The sequence below is a fragment of the Centruroides vittatus genome, unplaced genomic scaffold (assembly GCF_030686945.1).
Source record: "Centruroides vittatus isolate TY-2023 unplaced genomic scaffold, ASM3068694v2 contig_976, whole genome shotgun sequence".
NCBI lineage: Eukaryota > Metazoa > Arthropoda > Arachnida > Scorpiones > Buthidae > Centruroides > Centruroides vittatus.
In genome coordinates this window covers 63741-84748 of record NW_027122649.1, presented here as the reverse complement: position 1 = coordinate 84748, position 21008 = coordinate 63741, and the positions used below count along the sequence as shown (strand labels likewise).

Sequence of the window (21008 nt, the reverse complement as noted above, 5' to 3'; positions counted from 1 at the left end):
AACTGTAGTCGGAAAACGGGAATGTTAAAGGCAGCAAAATTATCAATTACATTTTCTCGTTTCTTCTTTCGGTTAATTATATCTATTTTAACATCTAGAGTTCTAGACCTTAAGAAACACATTTCCTTTTCGTAACTCTATCATCATTTTTGCTACTCTTCGTTAACAATTTCTATAAGAAAACTAGAAAACGAAAGAGAAAAACCCACCAGATTCGAAACAGAAACGACAAACGCATACGCAATAATGCATCTTGACTATGGTGATCTGTATCATTGCGCACGTACTGTACAGCACTATACTGTACGTGACGTGGTGCAAGAGGAAGTTACCAGTTACCATTCGTCGGGGAAACCTCATAAGTGCGGAGAATTTTTAAGTGGTTTACCACTGTTTTTTGCCCACATAACTACGGGGACTCTAATAATGAATACTCGTTAAACGAGAACCTCCTGTATACGGATATTTTCTATTCATTAAACTTTCTTATTAGATGAATAAGCTTTATTATTCCCAATACGATGACCGAAAATTATTCAATTTATTTTGCATATTGAATGCAGCAAAGAAAATAAAATTATTTAAGAAATAAATTAAAATAGATAATTAAATAGTTATTGCAATTATTTAATATTCCACTTATGTTTTTAATTAAACTATTTTATCTCATTAAATAGATTAGTTATTTTTGATTTTTGAAATTTTCTTCTAAAATGTGAGCCTGTTGATTCTATAATTTAAATTTAAAAAATAGTATAGTTAAATTTAACAATACAGTTTATTTTCTATCTAAAATTGAAATTATTTTTATATTTCTTTTCTTTCAGCGTTATATTTATCTAAAAATTCTATTGATTCTGCGAACATTTTGCAAATTCTAAAATTATTAAAAAAATTTAAAAGTTATATTTAAATTACGTTAATAAATATTATAATGTAATGTTTAAAAATTAGTATTTAATATAGATATTTGACAGGAAACTTTTATTTTCACAGCTTAAATACATAAATAAATTTAATGAACTTTTTTACTGTTCATGATTTACAGATTCAGATTCATGAAACATTTACATTTACAATTAATTTTTAAACTTTTATACATCACATTATTATTTCTCAAGGTTAAATAATAATAATAATAAATATTTAAATTTCACATTAAAGTTTTTCTTTTAAGAGTTAAATTCAACAGCTTATATTTCCACATTTTCCCATACTTCGTTCTCTTTGCTTCTATTATTATTTTTGCTTAAAGCAGATCTGCTAGATACATTTTCATCGATTGTATGAGTGGTATTATTCGTTTCCGTTGTCTGTCGGATTATTATTCTTCGCCAGTTTGAACAGCAGATGCGATTTAATGATTGAATCAAATTTCGATTAAAAGATAAATAAATCCATGGATTAGTAGAGCTATTTAAGCTTGCCAGAAGCATAAGTATTGTGACTGTTGGACCTAAAAATAATAAATAAAAAAATAAAATTTCAGTTTGGTATTTAATTTTTTTTTATAATTTATATTAACTGAATTTTTTTTTGAAAACAATTCTAGAGTAAAATATAATAAAATAAAAATACTTTTCCATCAAAGAGTTAGAAACTCCTTCTATATTATTCGTGATAAAAAGCTTAAAATAACTTTAAAAATATTTTTATTCTCTTGTTATATAATATGTTTGTCTGTCTTATATAACAAGACATAATACTAAAGTAAAATATAAGAAAACTTGATAAAAATAGTTTTAAAACGCAGGGATTTTCACGCATTATAAAACTATTTTCATTCACATTATCAAACAGCTATATTTATTGTAGGTTCCAACCAAAGAAAATATTTCCAAGAAAAACATAAAAATTTGGCACTATAAAATTGATTTTTTTGAGTAAATTTTAAAATATTTTCATCTGACAATTAAATCACACAAAATTACAAAAACATAATTGGTGTCAATTGATCCATCGACAATTATTTTACATAATAAAACACACTACTTGAGAAGATATACTAATTTATTATATTTTGTCAAGTAAAAACTTTTATAAAGTAATATCAATATTTTATACATTAGAAAATAGTTTGTATAAAAACTTAAATAAAATACATATTTTATAAGCCTAAAAAAGTAGTGACAACTTATCGTTACTTTATCCAATTTAAGAGTATACATATTTTGCAATTTAAAAACACCTCATCATTTATAATTCATGGCTTCGCTAAGAATAAAAATTGCTATTCTGGATATATAAACTGACTGGTAAATATTTAATTTTTAGTCAGAATTTATTATTTTATTATAATTTTTTTCATTACTTTTGATTTGTTGTATCTAATTTTTTCATCGTCCCGATGAAAAAATTAGATACAACAAATTAGATACAAAAGTTAGATACAAATTTTCCTATAATTAGTTACTATTCTATTCAAAAAATGGGAAAAAATTTAGAATAATTTACATTCATTCTTAATTGTTTACTAATTGTTTTCTAATCATCAATCTGTTTTAACATGCGTGACACCATGGTATTTTCCGGGATCGGATCGCATCGATGGAATACGTCAATCAACATAATCTACCAAGAGGAAATGGCTTCCGAGAGAACTTTCTGTGAGTAAATGACTTCTATTTAGACACATGAAGAAAACCCTGAAAGTTCCATGTGACTAACCCAGTGAATAGACTCAAACTCGCGATCAATGCTAGTGTTTAATGGTTTCACAATTTCCAGGAATATGGTTTTTTAACTGTAGGAATTGTTGTCCAACGTGCAGGAAAAACTATTTTCATTAAGAAAAGCAAAATTCAGTTGATCAAATTCTCTTATAATAAGTAATTCTCGAATTGGCACTGCCTGTATCTATTCTGAGTTCTATAATAGAATTTTTTACGAGCAAAATTAATTAATTTTATGATCTGTGGTAGGAGTTTCCAGCAGTCAGTATCGACCCTAAGAGATGGATGGAATTTTTAATGAGGCCTATGAGGAAATTAAATACAAATTAACAGTATCTACATACATAATATTTTAATTCTATTTAATTATTCTTTTATTTAAATATAAATTCCAAATACATTACAATTTTAAAACAAGTTTTAAAATGTATACAATGCAATACAATAATTCAATTACAAATTGTTTTATATTTTGTAGATATTTTAATTTTGTTTTAAAATGTTTCTGTGCATTAATGAATATAGGCAAACAACAGTTTGATTCAGTCAAATGAGCACCAAAATTGTATTCATAAAGAAGACGTTTATATGAATATTAAATTCAGATATATTCATATAATTTTATAAAATTAAAATTATTATTAAATTAAAATAATTTTGAAGAGGGTCAATGGGAAAAAATTATTAAAAGGGATCGATACATGAAAAATATTGGAAACTCCAGATCTATGGCGTCATATCTGTTTTCATTTTGAACAAAGAAAGCATTTGTCACTATGTCAGAAATAACATTTTTTTTTTGGTTTTTGAAAAATAAATCACTTAACAATGTTATACAATTCTAATGTGTACGTTATACAGTTTATTATTATAATATTAATATATTGAATATTTATGTAATTAACTGCAGGACCAATTTGGGAAAACTGACGCTTTATTTGAAACTATAATAAACCCGAATTTGAATTGGTTGGAAATAATTTATTAATAAAAATTGTATTATTTTTTTTATCAGAAAAATCATAATATTCATGAAATTCTTCATTGTCTCACTTCTATATCTCGATGTTATTAGTATTCTTTTCATCTTCATCTTCATATTTTTAAAGACAACCTGCGTTTAATATTGAATTTTTTCCTACAGCACTTTTACTTTATTTTAGTTTATACCATAAACTTCAAAACTTTTTACAATTTACATTATTTTAAAATAAAGAAAACGAATTTTTAAATAGTTTTCCAATTTGATTGCCTTGTTTTCTCTCTTCGTTTTGAGTTCCTCGAGTTCTTTAAAATTTAATTCGCATATTTGCGACAAACTACAGACTTAAACACTGCAAGTTTTGGAAATGCAAGCTCTAAAAACAAAATTAATACCCTTTAATCTATCAGGTTTATACCCGATAGATTATCCCAAAGACAGAGTGCGGAGGTTGATCGAATTTTCTTTCTTCACTCAGAGAATGTTAATGTCTCGGAAATGTCCTATGATGTCGAAAGTAACCTTAACATCCGTTGTAAACCTATAAACTTTCATTCTTGAAGTTTTTATGTTAATATTTAATAGCGAGATTGAGGCCGAAGTTTTAAACGCGGAAACGTGTACGTCGGACGTTCAGCGCCGCCTTCCTGTAAACCTAGAAGTTGACAATGGTGTTTGGAACGTCGAGCATGATTCCACTGAATTCTAAACGCCATTGTCAACTTCTAGGCTTACAGGAAGGCGGCGCTGAACGTCCGACGTACACGTTTACGCGTTTAAAACTTCGGTTTCAACCTCGCTGGTATAAAAAGAAAACTGAGGATAAGTAATAAAATCATTTTTCTTCATTGTATATAAAATACCTTTTCCATTAAAAATGATACATGTCATATCAGAGTAAGTAACCAAAAAATCATAAAAGACAGGAGAAGGACATTTCTTTAGTAGGAAGTGGAGATATGTTTAATGTATTAAGATCAAGAATTCCATAACAATGAAGAGCAAAACTTTCGTTGAGATGATATTCATTAGTGCATTCGGGAAAGTCGAGTTGAACTTAAAACAAAATTCCAATAAAATAATGAATTGTATTTGGTTAATGCTGAAGCGAAAATAAAAGCAAATACAGATTAAAGCATATAAATTAGAAAACAATAGATGTTTCTATAAATAAAACTTTTAAACCAAATTTTGTGTCCATTGAATTAGAATATCATGATTTATAAGAGGATTAGAACCTATAATACTTCGATGACATGATATAGAAACCCATTATCGAAGATCTTGATTTGAAAATTTGAAGTGTGTCATTTTTCTTTGATCTTTTCTGAAAGAAAATAGTTGTATATTTTGTATTCATTATTTAAACGTTTTTAAAAATGATTAAAGGGTGGATATAAACAAAAAACATATGCCTCTTTTATTTTCTCTACAATATTTTTACAATGCTAATTCAATTAATTATATTAAAATTTATTAAGATGGATTTCATACTTATCATAAATTTGAACAAAGAATGAAATAATTATATATAGTAATTGAAAAGTTTACAAATAACAATTATAAATTTACTCCAGAAAAATAATAAATACTCAAAATACAAAATATGCGTTTATCTTTCTTAGGATCAGGAATGTTTTGGACTATTTTGAACTTTAAACACATATTTCTCTCTTGTCTTGGGTGTTTACACGGAGTATACATGATGTTATTCGTTCATTGACAAAATATATATTACATATTAAACGAAAATTATCGCCTGGGTTGAAAAGTATAGCTACAAAAATACTTTAATATGATGTATATTTCATCATTCTGAAATAAAACTATGTAAAAAGAGCAGTCAGCTCAATAAAATCCGAATCTTTTAGACAAATTAATTTGGAAATTCATTTATTTATACATTACAAGAAAAATATAGGGAAAGATTACAGGAAAAAGAAAGCCTGTAGCAAAACTTGTGAACAGAAAAATATTCAAGAGATGTTTTTCTAAAAAGTGTTTGATATTTGTCTTATTGTGAAGTAATATAAAGAAAATATTTAATTTATTTATTTCTATCATGGCTATTGGCAATCTTGATTAATTATAATGCTATCGAAAAATGTTAATAAAAGCTTCAATTGAAATTTTTTATTTAAACTAATTCATCGTTCATAAATTAATAAACATAATGTTATATTCTTTTTTTGTTGGATATTATATCCAACAGAAAAGGCTGAATTAGTTTAAATAATAAATTTCAATTGAAGCTTTTATTAACATTTTTCGATAGCATTATAATTAATCAAGATTGCCAATAGCCATGATAGAAATAAATAAATTAAATATTTTCTTTATATTACTTCACAATAAGACAAATATCAAACACTTTTTAGAAAAACATCTCTTGAATATTTTTCTATTCACAAGTTTTGCTACAGGCTTTCTTTTTCCTGTAATCTTTCCCTATATTTTTCTTGTAATGTATAAATAAATGAATTTCCAAATTAATTTGTCTAAAAGATTCGGATTTTATTGAGCTGACTGCTCTTTTCACATAGTTTTATTTCAGAATGATGAAATATACGTCATATTAAAGTATTTTTATTTATCTAACCACCTGAAAGGAGTTTGTGGACTAATAAACAAAACTTGTTCGTTCTTCTAATCCGACTGTTCACTAGAATTTAAGAATTATCCAGGAGCAATTTTAATTTCCATATGTTTTGTTTAAATGCATTTCGGATTCAACTTTTCCGTCTATCCCTCCTCAGTCTACAAAGTATAAACACTGAGGACGAATCGACGGAAAAGTTGGATGTATGATATCATTTAAAGGCCATGCACACGACAGTGTTTTTGGAATTTAAAGATTTGAAAAGAATTAAAAAGGTGTATATAAACAATATTTGTTTGAACCCGTTTAGTTTCCGCTTAGTCTAACTATATTATGTTTCTGTATGTACTGTACAGTATCTATATATTGTATAAATTAATACATTATATATGCACCTTTATATTATGAAAAAATTTACCGTATTTTAGGATCTTATCCCCATTTTAGTACAGAATCTTTACGAAAAAGAATTGAGAGTATCTAAGCCATCTCTTGCCTTTTGCACTTATTCTCAAATTTGATTTTACTATATTTTGGTTTAAACAAAATAAAATTAGATTTATATATATATATTTATTTAAATTAGATTTTTAGAATTATATATATATATATATATATATAATTCTAAAAATCTTCAAAAAGGAAAGTACTTCAGAAAATAAAATGACTTCTATCTTTTTAACAGTGTTTTTTTTTACTTATAACGGAAAATGTTCACTTATAGTATAAGTAAATCTTTTATTTTTTTTAAAGTACCTTACTTTTTGAAGGTTTTCAAGATTACATATATATTTTAGATATTATTTACTCGATCTCCCGTAATACACAAATAAAATTAGAATATACACTTATTTATAAAGGAAGAAGATAAGTTTAAAAAAAGTGATTTATATAAATAATTAAAATTTTCTAACTTAAAATAGTCTACATTAATACATGCAAAAGCAGTATAGATATAAAAAAAAAGAAAATTACAATTAAAATACCAGTAACCATGAATACATCCAATTTGGGGAATTCATTAGCCTATGGGAGATCGCAAATTTACATAAAAGACACAGGATAAGTTTATGAATCTCTTTATTTTTGGAAACGTTGCTCTGTACGCTAATATAATAATTTATTAAAATAAGTTATGAAAAATAATTAATATTTTTAAAATCTCCGTCATTTAAAAACCCAATGCATGTCTCTCTCTTCAGCAGTATATATTAATAATTTTATATAAGTTAAAATATAAGCATCAGCAATTAATTTTTGTATCATACAGTGATAGTTTTCACTAATTTTAAAAATATTAACCGCTCATTTACTCTTTATACTTTTAATTCAATTTTTAAAGTTTTAACACAAATTTAAAATAAATATTACGTAAAACAATTACAAAAATAGTACAGTATTTACTATTTTTATATTTATTTTCACTGGAAATTAATTTATTATTAAATATATATAGGCCTATATATTATAATCATTTTTATGACTATTGCATAAATTCTAATAGGTTTAACAAAGATTGATCGATTTTTATAAAATTCAAAAATATACAATATATATTTGCAATTAGACGTGATATTTTAACAACAAAGACTAACTATTTGGAAATATAGAGCAAAATAATACAAGAAGAAGAAGTAATATTTTAATGGAAAGACCAGTAATTATGATCTATGTAAGTTTGTTTTAAGATAAATTGTAATATTTTCTAGTTGTTTTTTCATGCTATAAAGATATTTATACGTAAAATGTAACAAAATATTTTTGTTTTATTAAATTTACATTAATTTCGGTCTACTCGTATTGCAGTAAAGGGAAGCATAATAAATTATTTAATTATTTATATTTTTAAAAAAATATAGCGCATACAAATATATTGTTTTATAAAAATTGCACTTTACTATAGTCATTCATTATATTATTTAGTATATACTAAATGTAGATGTGATATTATCAAAAACATTACTGCTAGATTGATAATACAAGATAGAAATAATACAACATTTTATTTTTACATTGAACTAATAAAGTAAAGAAATATCAATTTGTAATCAAAGGAAAACATTATAGGGCGTTTCTCATAATGTAGATAAATACATAAAAGCCTAAAATAAATATAAATTATCTTATGAATCCATATCTATGAAAATAAGTTAGATCAATTTACATTTCATTCTTTGATAAAAAGTTGATATATAATTAATAAAAGACTTTTTATTATCAAAAAGAGGCAAGCTTATTTAGAGTACATCGCACGAAACAATCATTAACTGTTGAATAAGATAAAATCGGAGAAGATAAGAAAGTTTCTAAGAACAAGTCTTTACGTCTTAGAAAGCAAACACAACTTTATCGATTAAATTTCTGCTTAAAAATAGTAATTAAAATTAAAAAAAAATCTAATTAAATAAAAGCAAGAAACACATCCACAAAATACTTAACATTTTTTAAATTTTCGAATTTTTGTTAGGAAATCTTAAACTTTTCATATTCAATAATGACAGTGTAATACTTTCATTATATTCTATAGTAATCATAATTATATCATAATCGCATACATTTTATTCATATAATTATATGAGTAATATAATATGAATAATGTAAAATTTAATCATATCAATAATAAAGAGCAAATATTTATTGTGACATGGTCACAATGCCGAGCTGCAATTTTTAATCATATTTTTAATTTATTTAATTTAAAATATATCCTATCGATCTCAAATTAGTAGTATCTTGCTCCTGTACATCATACTTTTCCTAATAATAGCAGTCACGCCGGTCATCTATGTAACTCAATTCCGCAAAAAACTTTGGAATTGAAATCATCTGACTTCCGATCTAAACCAGAAGTCCCCAAATAATTCAGTTAATCAAGATCTCATGCCCCTATGCTTTTCAAATCCATTCCTTACGTTCATCTATTTAACACCATTCTCCACATTAAGGAAGGACAGACAAACAAACAGACGGACAACAGTGGGAATTTATACGTCTATAATTTTCAAATTGCAGCCCATTAATAGTAATAATACGGATAAAATATTTTAACATTAACAATTCAAAAATAAAAGAATAATAAACTATTTTGTTTATTTATATATTTTATTTTGGTATAAAAATTCATGTTATGAAGTATTATAATGAGTTGTTTTCAATTTGTGATAATCGCTAATTACCAGAAAGTGTATCCAAATAAATATTATATTTATCTATCCAAATAAATATAATATTTATTTGGATAAAGTTTTTAAAAAGAACAATAGTAATTAAAGCATAATTGCAATCATTTCAAGTGGAAATAATTTATTACAAATGTTTTGTTAATTACGTGTCTTTGTGCTTATCGATTTGTTATAAAAATAAATATTCTTGAGTAACGTAAGATGATTTGTTTTTAAATTCGTTCTTCAAAATCAGTACAATTTACGGAATTTATAAATTAAATGTATTTTATTTATAATTTATAATTATTTATCCTATTATTTTAAATCATTTTTATGTTTTTAAAAAACTTTGGAATTTATTATTAATAAATTGCAAAATTTTGAAAAGTAAGTAAATAGATTGTTTAATATACTGATAATAAATTCGTTTATTTCTTATAACTTTCATGAAAATTATAAAATACTTAGATTAATAAACTAGCGCATTTGTTTTAGTTGTTTTTATTGTTTTTTAAATCGATTATTCCAGTTTTTAATATTCAATATCAGTAAAAATAACGAATTATTTTTATGAGCTACAATTTAATGTATTTGTTAAAAATATATGCCAAGAAAATTATTTGAATCCTACTTGAGTAAAAGTAAACAGTTCCATCTGTTTTTCTTAAAGCGATTAGAAAATTCGAATAGCTGGAGAAATTTTTGAAAACAATGTTAATCTGTTTAAAAGAAAACAGAGAATTGCTTAAAATAGAATCAAACTGAAAACGAAAAGCATTATATTGTTAAAAATTGTATTAAAAAAGAACATCTGTTGTTTTTAGACAAAAAAATCCAATTCGTAATTTTTGATCTGATGCACTAGAATCATAAGTAGCTAGCCATTATTTTAATTATTATAAGCATATCTGATCCTCATTCGGATTTTGAAAGGTTTAAAAGTCGATTTCTTCCTATTCAAATCCAATTATAGTTCAGATTTTAAGTCATAAAAATATATATTACTTTAGCATCTGAAATGACATCTAGTCGATCAAAAGATAAATCTAAGGAATCTATATATAAATGTATTACACTTACAACATTCTGTACTACATTTTTCATCTGTAGAATAAAATATGTATATTGATCTATTTTTATAATATGAACCATCAATACGAATTCCTCGTATAGACAAATTAATCTATCGTATTTATCAAATTAAAAACGCGCTCTTTTACTTTATTAAGATATGAAAATGGGAGTTTACATTTCAATTATTTTATTTATTTTAATTAAAAAATCAATCAATTCTTAAAGAATTATTTTTTACTGTCGTACATAATTTTTGTTACAATATTATATTTCTTGCTTCTTATTTATAACTAGATCTTCTATCTGTGCATTTTCTAATAAGAAATTTAGCTCTATCACACCTACAATATTAAAAATTGGAAAGTTTTTCTTTGTAACAATACTTCTTCAAAACCATCTGTAACAATACTTCTTCAAAACTTCTTCAAAGTTTGTGGAATAAGTTTAGTTGATAATAAGTTTCAAAACATTGCATTGGAAAATTAATCTTAACAGTACAAGTTTAAGTTTTCCTACTTTCAAATATATTTTTTAAATCATGAAAGTTGGTATAATTACTGAACGTTGAAGGCGATCTTTAAATATAACTAATTTAAATAAGAATGAACCTATGGTGATTTTGTAATGGTGCACAAATAACATTTTAAAAAATATAAAAGTCATAGTTTTTAAATTGTTTAATTAAATACCCTTTATCAATAACTTCTGCATAAGCTAAATTGCACTTTTAATGGAAATGTCCTAAGCTTAACAAGAGATGTTCGTTTTCAACTCCGTATAAAAACTTTACCCTTTGAAAACATTGAGTTTTTCTATAGCTTCTAATGACAGAATGCAATATGTAATATGCGAGCGGATGTTGCAATATGCAACATCCGCTCGCATATTACGTTTATTTTATAATTTAAGTAAATGTCTTTTTTCTTAATTCGATATGATCGCCAGGAGTAATAACGAAGTGATATCCAAAGATCAGAGAGAGAGATACAAAGTTATTTAACATCAATAAGATATTAAAGTTTCACATACTTTCGTTTTCTAACGCACGTAGTGAATTGGGCAATAAGGAAAACTGCATAAAACGAAAAACGAACCGAAACTCATAATAACGATATACAGAAATGGGAGAAACTAAAAGAAAACGAACGACACGGTCGTTCTTCGTTCGTTTTATTTTCTTTATTTTGTTTTTTCGTTTTTTTCTTGAATTATTTCCTTGATTGCGCATTTGATATTTGAATTATTCAAATTTTTATCTTCTTTTTTTGTGTATGTGCACTCAAAAGTACATTAGTATAATTTAATAGATTAATCAGATGCATATTTTCCCGAATCCAAGCTAAAATATTTTTTAATAATTTTCATTCATAGCAAGTTCGTTACAATTTTTTTTTCCAGTAATCCACATAAACTTGCTACTAGAGGCGCCTTTATGACATTTCCATTACGGAAATTGTTTTCTAGTTAAGTCAAATTATCAATATATTATATTATATTTCAGTTAATTATTTTAATTAACTCAAGTGTACTTAACTTTTAAATTAATATAATAATATTAATATTAATTATAAGTATTAACATTATATTAATAATTATTTTAATTAATTTGTTTCATGTATCTTTTTAGCGATTATTGATGACATTTTATTACTTTTTATTGCAAAATTAGCAGTTTATTTTTATTTTCATACTACATCATTAATATTTTCTAGCGCCCAGTCTGTATTTAAACATTACTCTGATACACATTAACATTCTTGTTTGATAATGCTTTAGAAATGCTATTATATCACCAAATAATTGAGTATGGAAAGATTGGCGTTTTGACAAAATCTTTGAAAGCCATTTCATATCTTTCGGCCGGATGACTGAGCTGTTAAGCCTTTTCTGCTCGGAGTGACCCGGATCGATCCGAACTGGTTAAAAACCCCAGAAATTTTTCATAGATTGGTGTCCGACTCCGTCTTCATCGTCCGCTCTTCCCATTGTGGATTTGGCCGAATCCACAATGGGCTTACTAAAAAGTCCCTCTTAGTGTCCAGAGGGCAGAAAAAGTAATAAGAAAATACAACAACACAAAAAGTAGTTATATCAACCCAAAAAAACATTGACGATGTAAGGAATGAAGTCAAAGAAACAGAAAATTTATTTTTTTTATTAAAATTACTGATTCGTTTGAAACAAAATAAGGGCAATGAATACTCTAGTATATCGCTTTAATTAACCTAGGTTTAATCACAAATATTAAAAATTCTTGTTTTGTTTCAAACTATCAGTCAATATGTTCAAATAAAAATTCAATAAAAAATAAATTTTCGGTCTCCTTGTCGTCATCGTTTACATTTTCAATGGTTTTTGGATTGATTTATAGTATCTTTAGGAATGAATTTACAGTTGAATTCAAATGTAGTTGAAAGATTATAATTTAAACACTTATAGATATGAAATCTATAAAATTAATATCTATAAAAGTTAAATCTATAATATTTTATATTAACTGTTCATATGTTTACAAAGTTATCAGTTATTGAAGATGAATTAATAGTCTCGGTCATTTTTATTTCTAAAATTCTTTGTGTAGGTGTTGCGATCTATAAATCTGTGTTGAAATGTAACTTTAATCACATTTAGTTTGGTTGACAACTCTTCATTTAATGTTATATCAGCGATTTAATTGTTCGTGTTCTATTTTTGTTATTGGTCTTATTTGATCTGCTTTGAAGTATGGCAAGTATTTTATTTGAGAACAACACTAGGGTCTTAAAATAAAGACTAAGTGATTATAAGACCGATATCAAAAACAGAAGGTAAACAATGAAGTTAGCCGACAACAATGAACAAAGGATTTGAAACAGATTGGAATGAAGTACAATTATATTTTAAAAAATCACCACAAAATTTGTACAAGAAATTTTAGAGATAAACTCTATTAAAAATACTATTTTTATTATGTTTATTTACAAAAATCAGCTAACATCTTACAATAGTTTTTATATTTACAATTTAAATTATAGTATATTATGTATATAAATTATATAAATTTAAAAATATAATTTGTATAAAATATAAATTATATTTTTAAAATAAAATTGATAAATTGAAATATTATTAATATAAAAAAGTTGTATCCAAACACAAAACAATCAAAATTAACGGCAATTATTTATTGTGACATCGTCACAATGCCAGACTGCAATTTTTAATCATATTTTTAATATATTTTACTTTAAAAATATATGCTTTTTTACCTCAAATCAGTAGTGGCTTGCCCCTGTACATCATGCTTTTCCTTTACCAATGGAGTCGTGCCGATCATCTATCTAACCCCTTTCAGGGAAAGAATTTACAATTGAAATAACATGACTTCCGGTTTGCATTGGAAGTTTGTGTATAATTAATCGGGGCCGCCTGTCCCTTAATGTTTCCACATATAGTCTCGTCTTTCATCTATGTAACTCCGTTCTCGAGATTAAGAAAAGACAGATGGACAAACGGACGGACAGACATAGGCCAGTGAGAATTAATAAGTCTACAATTATTTCAAATTGAAACCAAATAATGAACGTAAATAAACATTTGCTATAATAATGGAAACTAAAAAACGTCATTCAATCGATAATTGTATCTGTTAATAACTCTAATTCAGCAAACATTTGATATCTTGTTTATTGAATTAGAGTTGTTAGCATCTACTTTTGGGAATTAACGAAAAATCTGCATTCTATAGAATCAATAGATATAACCTTTAATTAACACAATGCTCAAGGAATTTCAGAATTATGTTGAAAGTTTTGTAGTAATTCAAAAAACAAATATTTAATACCGATAGTAAGCCAATGATCGATGTACGATAATATTCATAATTGAATTTCTCTACATAAAATTATATTCAATATATTTTTATCTTACATTAATTACACATTTTATCCAAATTCAATAGATATTTTATTTTATTTATAACGATCATAAATAAAAATAGAGACTGTACTTGAATATTTTTATTTATAAATAGACCTTTTGGAAATTATAACTTATAGATAAATTGACATCTACATTTACATTTTTAAAGTAAAACGTATGAAATTCTATTTAATATATATACGTCAGTGTGCTATATATTATTTAAAATACATAGCAGTTTTATATGTATAGTATACTTGAAGCTCTGATAAAAAAATTTAAATGAGTTATGTTTTGTTTTACACATTGTAATACAAATCCGAATTTTGTAACCGCTTTAAATCATATATTGTTTAGTTTCAATATTTAATATTAAGTAGTAAAATTTAATGTTTATAAACCAGCATTTATCAAATAAATTCTGACTTCGTTAAATTAGAATTTAGTCATTTTCATTCTGATTTCTATCGCATTTACCATATTTGATCAACCAATAATGGGTACTCCATCATTAGTTAAGTAGGTCTGTAAAATGACACATTATAAATCATGCTATAATATATTATGTAAAATTTATCTAAGCATACATTCTCTACTGACAGCATAATAAATTTTTGTCATCGTTAAATTTATTTATTCTCTGATAAGAATGAAAATTTACTTTAAAAATACTATATAAACACTCTATCAGATCTTTGCTAACAACTTCTTTTAATCGTTCTCAAAAAAATGAAAGCTAATTTATCAATATTGTGAAACCTTTTTAAATAATATTTTATATTGCAATTAAATAAATTTTTTGATCATTTGTATTATAAAATTATAGCATTTGTAAATGATTGCTTTTAACAGAGTAGGGACAAAAGTGACACGACCTTGTGAATGCTGTATTTGTATACAGGTGGAGAAACAAAAGGAGGACCGTCTTTGTTTATTGGACTTGCGTGAGGTGGGGCAATATATTTGCCACATGTTAGCTTGCTAGAAAGAAAATGTAAACAAGTGACGGACGTTATGGTGAGCTGGTTTCGTCGGGAGAATAGCCGGCGTTTTGGAAAGCTTTCGATGAAAGGAAGAATCCTGATTGGTCGGAAGTTGTCGTCCAAAAACTCTTTAAATAGTAAGACGGGCGAGAGAAAAGGGGAGAAGAGTAAGAGACTGGTACACGGTAGTCTCAGGCACTTGGAAAGCCCGCAGAGCGTAGAGAGAGTGTTCTCCTCTGGTAAACATCTCAGGGACGGGTTAGTGCAGAAACTGGACTGACCATGCAGTTGAGCCAATTCCACAAGCTGACTGAGGCCTTCCCAGAGTGTAATAGTTCCCGAAGACCAAGCTGATACGTGAGACACCACACTTTGTTGTCCTGTATATGTTATGTTGTCGAACTTGTACATTCTACGTATTTTGCTTTGTAAATAAACTGTAAATATTCTCTGAATTGAGTGTGGAGGTGTGCTTTCGTCGAACCTGAATCAACGATCGGATCGTGATACACACCGAACCCAACTCAACAAGACGGAGTTTGGGAAACAACATCACTAGATCTTCACAAGATCTTCACTGCATTATTACAAGCAATATTCTATGCTATAAAACATTTTCTATTAAGATCATTATTGTTAAGTAGTTTATCATTAAACTATTTCTCCGATATTCGTATTATGTTTTTCAGTAGTTTTCATTTGAAAATATGAAACACTTCTGAAAATAGGTTACGTTTTTTTTTAAATCTGTCATGAATGTTTCATAGATGCATTTTGATTAAAAAACAAAATTGATCGATCGAGGCTTGTCTTTTAAAATGATGAGATATGTACTATATTATTTTATTTATTTTCTTTGTTTTAGTATTAATAAATACATTGTATATTTCTAAAATAAAAATTTATTCATCAATACAACAAAATAGAAAAATCATATAAAAACATCTTATCAATTCAAAAGAAAATCGATTAATTTTCTTCATTTATGATATAAACTAGCAAAAATGTTTAAGAATGTTATGAAACAAGTACAGTTTATTATTATTATGTAAGGGATTAAATTACATTACTAATCTGTTTAAACATATGTCAAAGTTTCTGGCAATTTGATGTGATTAATGTTACATAAAGTTGTAAACACAGCTTTATGTAGCATTACTAAACAGGTTTCAAATATTAAAGATTTACTAAAGAGAAAATTTATTTTGTTTTAATACTTAAGTTAATTATTTTCAAATTGTACTAATTAATATAAAATTCATGTTTTGAAAAGATTATAATTTAATGAAATATTTAAATTTTACTTAAAAAGATTAAACATATATAACATATAAAATATGTATATATATTTGCATTTAAAGCAATTCGATTCGATAATAAATTATTCACAAACAACCAAACACCTTAAGTTGCTGAGAAAAATTTAATAAATAACAAACGTTTTCAGCCAAATCTGTTGGCCATCATCAGGTTAAACATATTCGAATGCAAACACAAAATGGAACAAAAATTTAAATACAAATAAATAAAATAACGGATAAAATATACATATAAGAAAGTAAAAATTTAAATATAAATAACAAAAATATATAAAAAATATGTATAGGTTAAATAATAAACTACACGAAACTCTAATAAATGCAAGAAGTGCATTTATCAATAAATTATACGAAATTCTGACAAATACAAGATATGCAGTGATAACAAAATCAAGGCATTAAATTAAGAGCTATCAAACCTCTTAATTAAATATTTCCATGCCGAAGGCAACCCTTCAGCATCCCTGGCATTAATGCAGGCATTATGTAATCTGCTCTTAAACGCTTGTTATTTATTAAATTTTTCTCAGCAACTTAAGGTGTTTGGTTGTTTGTGATTTAATTTTGCTGAGTGAGTTCACTTCAATAATAAATTATTCTTAAATCTAATTTATTATTAACTGTAAACAATTGACTAAAATTGTAGTAATAAAGAATTTTCAATTAAAATATCAACAATTTTTATAGAATTATATTACTTTGTTTCAAAAATAAATATAAAATTGCATTCAATTTTCACGAAATTCATTAAAATTGCTGTATTTAAAAATAAAATTTGAGAATTTTTCTATAATTTACAATAATTTATGTTAGTATTTATCCATATTTGTTTAAATTTTTATTAGCGAAAAAGATTTGAATTGAATGAGGTTAATTTGAATTAGCGTTATAAAACTTTCAGTGACGAATTAACATACCTACAGGAGTAAGTAATTTTGGAGCCCTCTGAAAGTTCAACTTAATATTTATAACTCATGTTAAAGAAAATTATTGAAGATTAATAAGAAAACTGTACTTGAATAGATTAGTTTTCTTATATAATCTGCCACTCTAAACTTAATTAAAAATTATATTAAGCTTATAAAATAAATACAGCAAATAAATTAGAATTAAAGTTATTTATGTTTTTATAACTTTTCGTGTTAGTATATTATTTTTTAATTAAGAAAGATTAAATAAGAGTATATTGTTCTCTGTGTTAATTTACATTCTAATCAGCTCTGACTTTAGTGATAAAAATTTTGAAGAGAGAAGAAAAAAAGACTTTTAATTAACAATATTTTAAATTGAAAATTTTAATATTTTAAAGATTTTTTCATTTTTTTAAATATTTCGAAGCTTGAATAAATTTTAATCAAAAATCAAATATAAATATTTTAAGTATAAAAATTTCTTGTATAATTATAACAGAGTTTTAATAATATATCTTAGGTAAACTGAGATTTTTAATACAATACTGAGAAACGTTTTGTTAATTTTTCAATATTTTAAATTTTTATTGGGCTGCAATTTGAAAAAAAATTGTAGCCCTATAAACTCCCGCTGTCTGTTTGGCTGTCTGTCTGTTCTTTCTTAATCTCGAGAGAAGAGTTAGACAGATAAAAATCAAGACTAAAAGTAGACAGACTATTGGTAAGAGGCCAAGATTATCCTGATTAACGTGACTTCCTGTGTAGAGCGGAAGTTACGTGATTTTAATTCAAAAATTTTCCTTGCAAAGGTGTTATATAGATGACCGGCATGACATTATTGTTAAAGGCAAAGTATGATGTACAGGGGCAAGATTATACAAATTTAATGCGGAGAGCATATAGTATTTTAAATTAAATAAATCTAAAAAATATAATTAAAAATTGCTACCCGCCATTTTGACGATGTCACAAAAAATAATTATTCGTTACGGAAGTATCTTATTACAAAAATTCAAATTGTTTTTTAGAAATTATTTTAATTGCAAGGTAATGTATTAGAGTAAAACGGATCTTATCCTACTTTTAAATTACGTTTTACTTTAAAAATTGGTCATTAGATTAGCATAATTACGAGGAGCGTCCAGAAAATAAAGAACGTTTGGCTATAAAAATAGGAAAAAAAGTTAGAAAAAAAGGAAAAAGTTAGGAAAAAGTTTTATTAGCTAATTAGTACAAGACTAATTACTTTTCTACATAGTCATCATTACGATTAATGCACTTGTCGTAATGCGACGCAAGTTTTTTGATTCCTATGTCATGACTTCCACTGCCAGTTCTTTCAGTTAGTGACAATTTCTTTCACCTCTCATCCGTTCCAAAACTTTCCAAATCTACCCAAAAACTCTCAATTTGCGAAAGAAATACACTTCACTAGGGGTGAGATCGGGACTGTATGTTGGGTGGTCGAAAACGTCCCAACCAAATTTCTGAAGAACTGTTTTGACGATGCTTTGACGATTGATGGCTGCAGTAGAGCGCGATTGCGCGTTATCTTCCCTGATTAAACATTAAACACCAATTTCTCATACTTGCTTCGTTCATAATGTGATCACTATACAGTTCCGTGATTTTTTAATGAATTTCAATAGGACAAATTTCAATAGGACAAAACGAATAACAGTTCTCACTTTGCATTTGGCAGGATTTTCGATTTTTGTACACATTCTAAGTCTTGACAAAACAGTAACAATAACTCTGACGTTATGGAAATTCTACACCAGCTAAGATAACACATCAGAGAACAAATTGACCTTGAATCGATGGCAGTAATATCTGCACAGAGTGCTATAAGCACGCGTTCTTTATTTTCTGACCTTCCCTCGTATATTAAATCTTCAAACACTAAAATTTTTATAATAAATTTGATTTTATAAAAGCAATAATTGTAAGCCAATACATATATAAATTTTTTATTCTTAACACTAAAAACATATAGCCCTATTGATAAATTTCATCCAGGTAATTCGTTTAAATATATGAACTGGATTTGCTTATTCTGAATTTATATCCAGTAAAAATAAACAGTATAATTATCAAAAAATATTTATTTTAAAATATTTCGATCATTAAAAAGATCTAAATGATAAAAAATGGACTTACGAATTACTAGATGTTTAATAGGAATATAGATTTCTTTATTAAATCTTTAATAAATTTAACAATAGAATGAGACTTTGACCTAGACCAGTATAATTTAATTTTTACTTACCTTTCCATATGGCCGATTCTTGTGCAAATGGATACCAATAAGCCCATAACTGAACAATAATAAATGGGCACGAACATACAATGTAACAGATGATAACCACTACAGTTATTTTGATAGTTTTAATCTTTGCTCTACTGAGTTTCCTTAAGGAATTACTTCGAGGTAAGAACGATCTTTCGTGAGTGATTATTTCTTTTTTCTTAATTCCTGTAATATTTGAACTCTTTTTCTCATTTAAAACTTCTTTTATTGGAATTTTCTGTTTATACAAATTTTCGCAAATAATCTTGCAAATACGGACGTACGTAAAGATAATCACCATTAGAGGAATAAAAAATACAGATATAGCGTACCAAGTTACGTATGCTTTTTCACCCCAAGGTTGAATGAAAGTGCCCCAACAGTCCTTAGTGCCTGTGAGAGTGTCCATTTCTTGATAAGAGAATATAAATAATTGGGGAACACAACATAAAAGAGAAGTTATCCAGGCAGATAATATCATTATCTTCGATCTCTTAGGAGTCCAAGAGAAACTAGCCAATGGATAACAAATAGCATGATAGCGATCAATAGCTGTAACTACCAGCACATAGGACGACAAATAGGGACCAAGAATCTGGAAATATTTAACAAATTTACACAAAAAGTTGCCTCCAAGAAATCGATACGTTATGTCCCATGCGATTTGAGGAAGGACGTGAAGAAAAGCTGTTACGAGATCTGACACACAGAGATGAAAAAGAAAATAATACATCCTTGTCATCTGAATCCGACTACTAGTAAGCGCTAAAAGAACAAGACAGTTGCCAATTACATTGGCAATAAAAATAAAAAACAGCGTGATAATTTCTGCCTTCGCCAATGTTTCATCTCTCTCAGATGAGGATGATATATTTGATTCGTTTGATAACGAATAATTAAGATGCATTCAGAATATTTGCATTTATATACATAACATTTTAATTTATCTAAAAAATAAAAAAAGAGTTCTTGTAAATTTTAAAAATATTCTTTCTATTTTGACAGGATCTAAATTTTGTTTTCATAGATATGATCTCCTTTCTGTAGATTATCCTGAAATTAAAATAATGTTATTTTTAAGTTAAATTAATATCATTACTTGTATTATTATGTG

At 26.1% G+C, this 21008-nt stretch overlaps 1 protein-coding gene across 1 annotated transcript in view; it reads right to left on the bottom strand.

The window, feature by feature from the left end:
- Positions 1-1134: 1134 nt before the first annotated feature.
- The window catches only part of LOC136985753 (vasopressin V1a receptor-like), a 64749-nt gene continuing 44875 nt past the window's right edge, over positions 1135-21008 (bottom strand). Inside the window, exons 3-4 of the mRNA XM_067283101.1 lie at positions 19874-20947; positions 1135-1456 (exon numbers count right to left, since the gene is read on the bottom strand). Of these exons, the coding sequence (XP_067139202.1) occupies positions 1194-1456; positions 19874-20801 (1191 nt within the window). The 5' untranslated portion in view covers positions 20802-20947 and the 3' untranslated portion in view covers positions 1135-1193. The remainder of the gene's footprint in view (positions 1457-19873; positions 20948-21008) is intronic.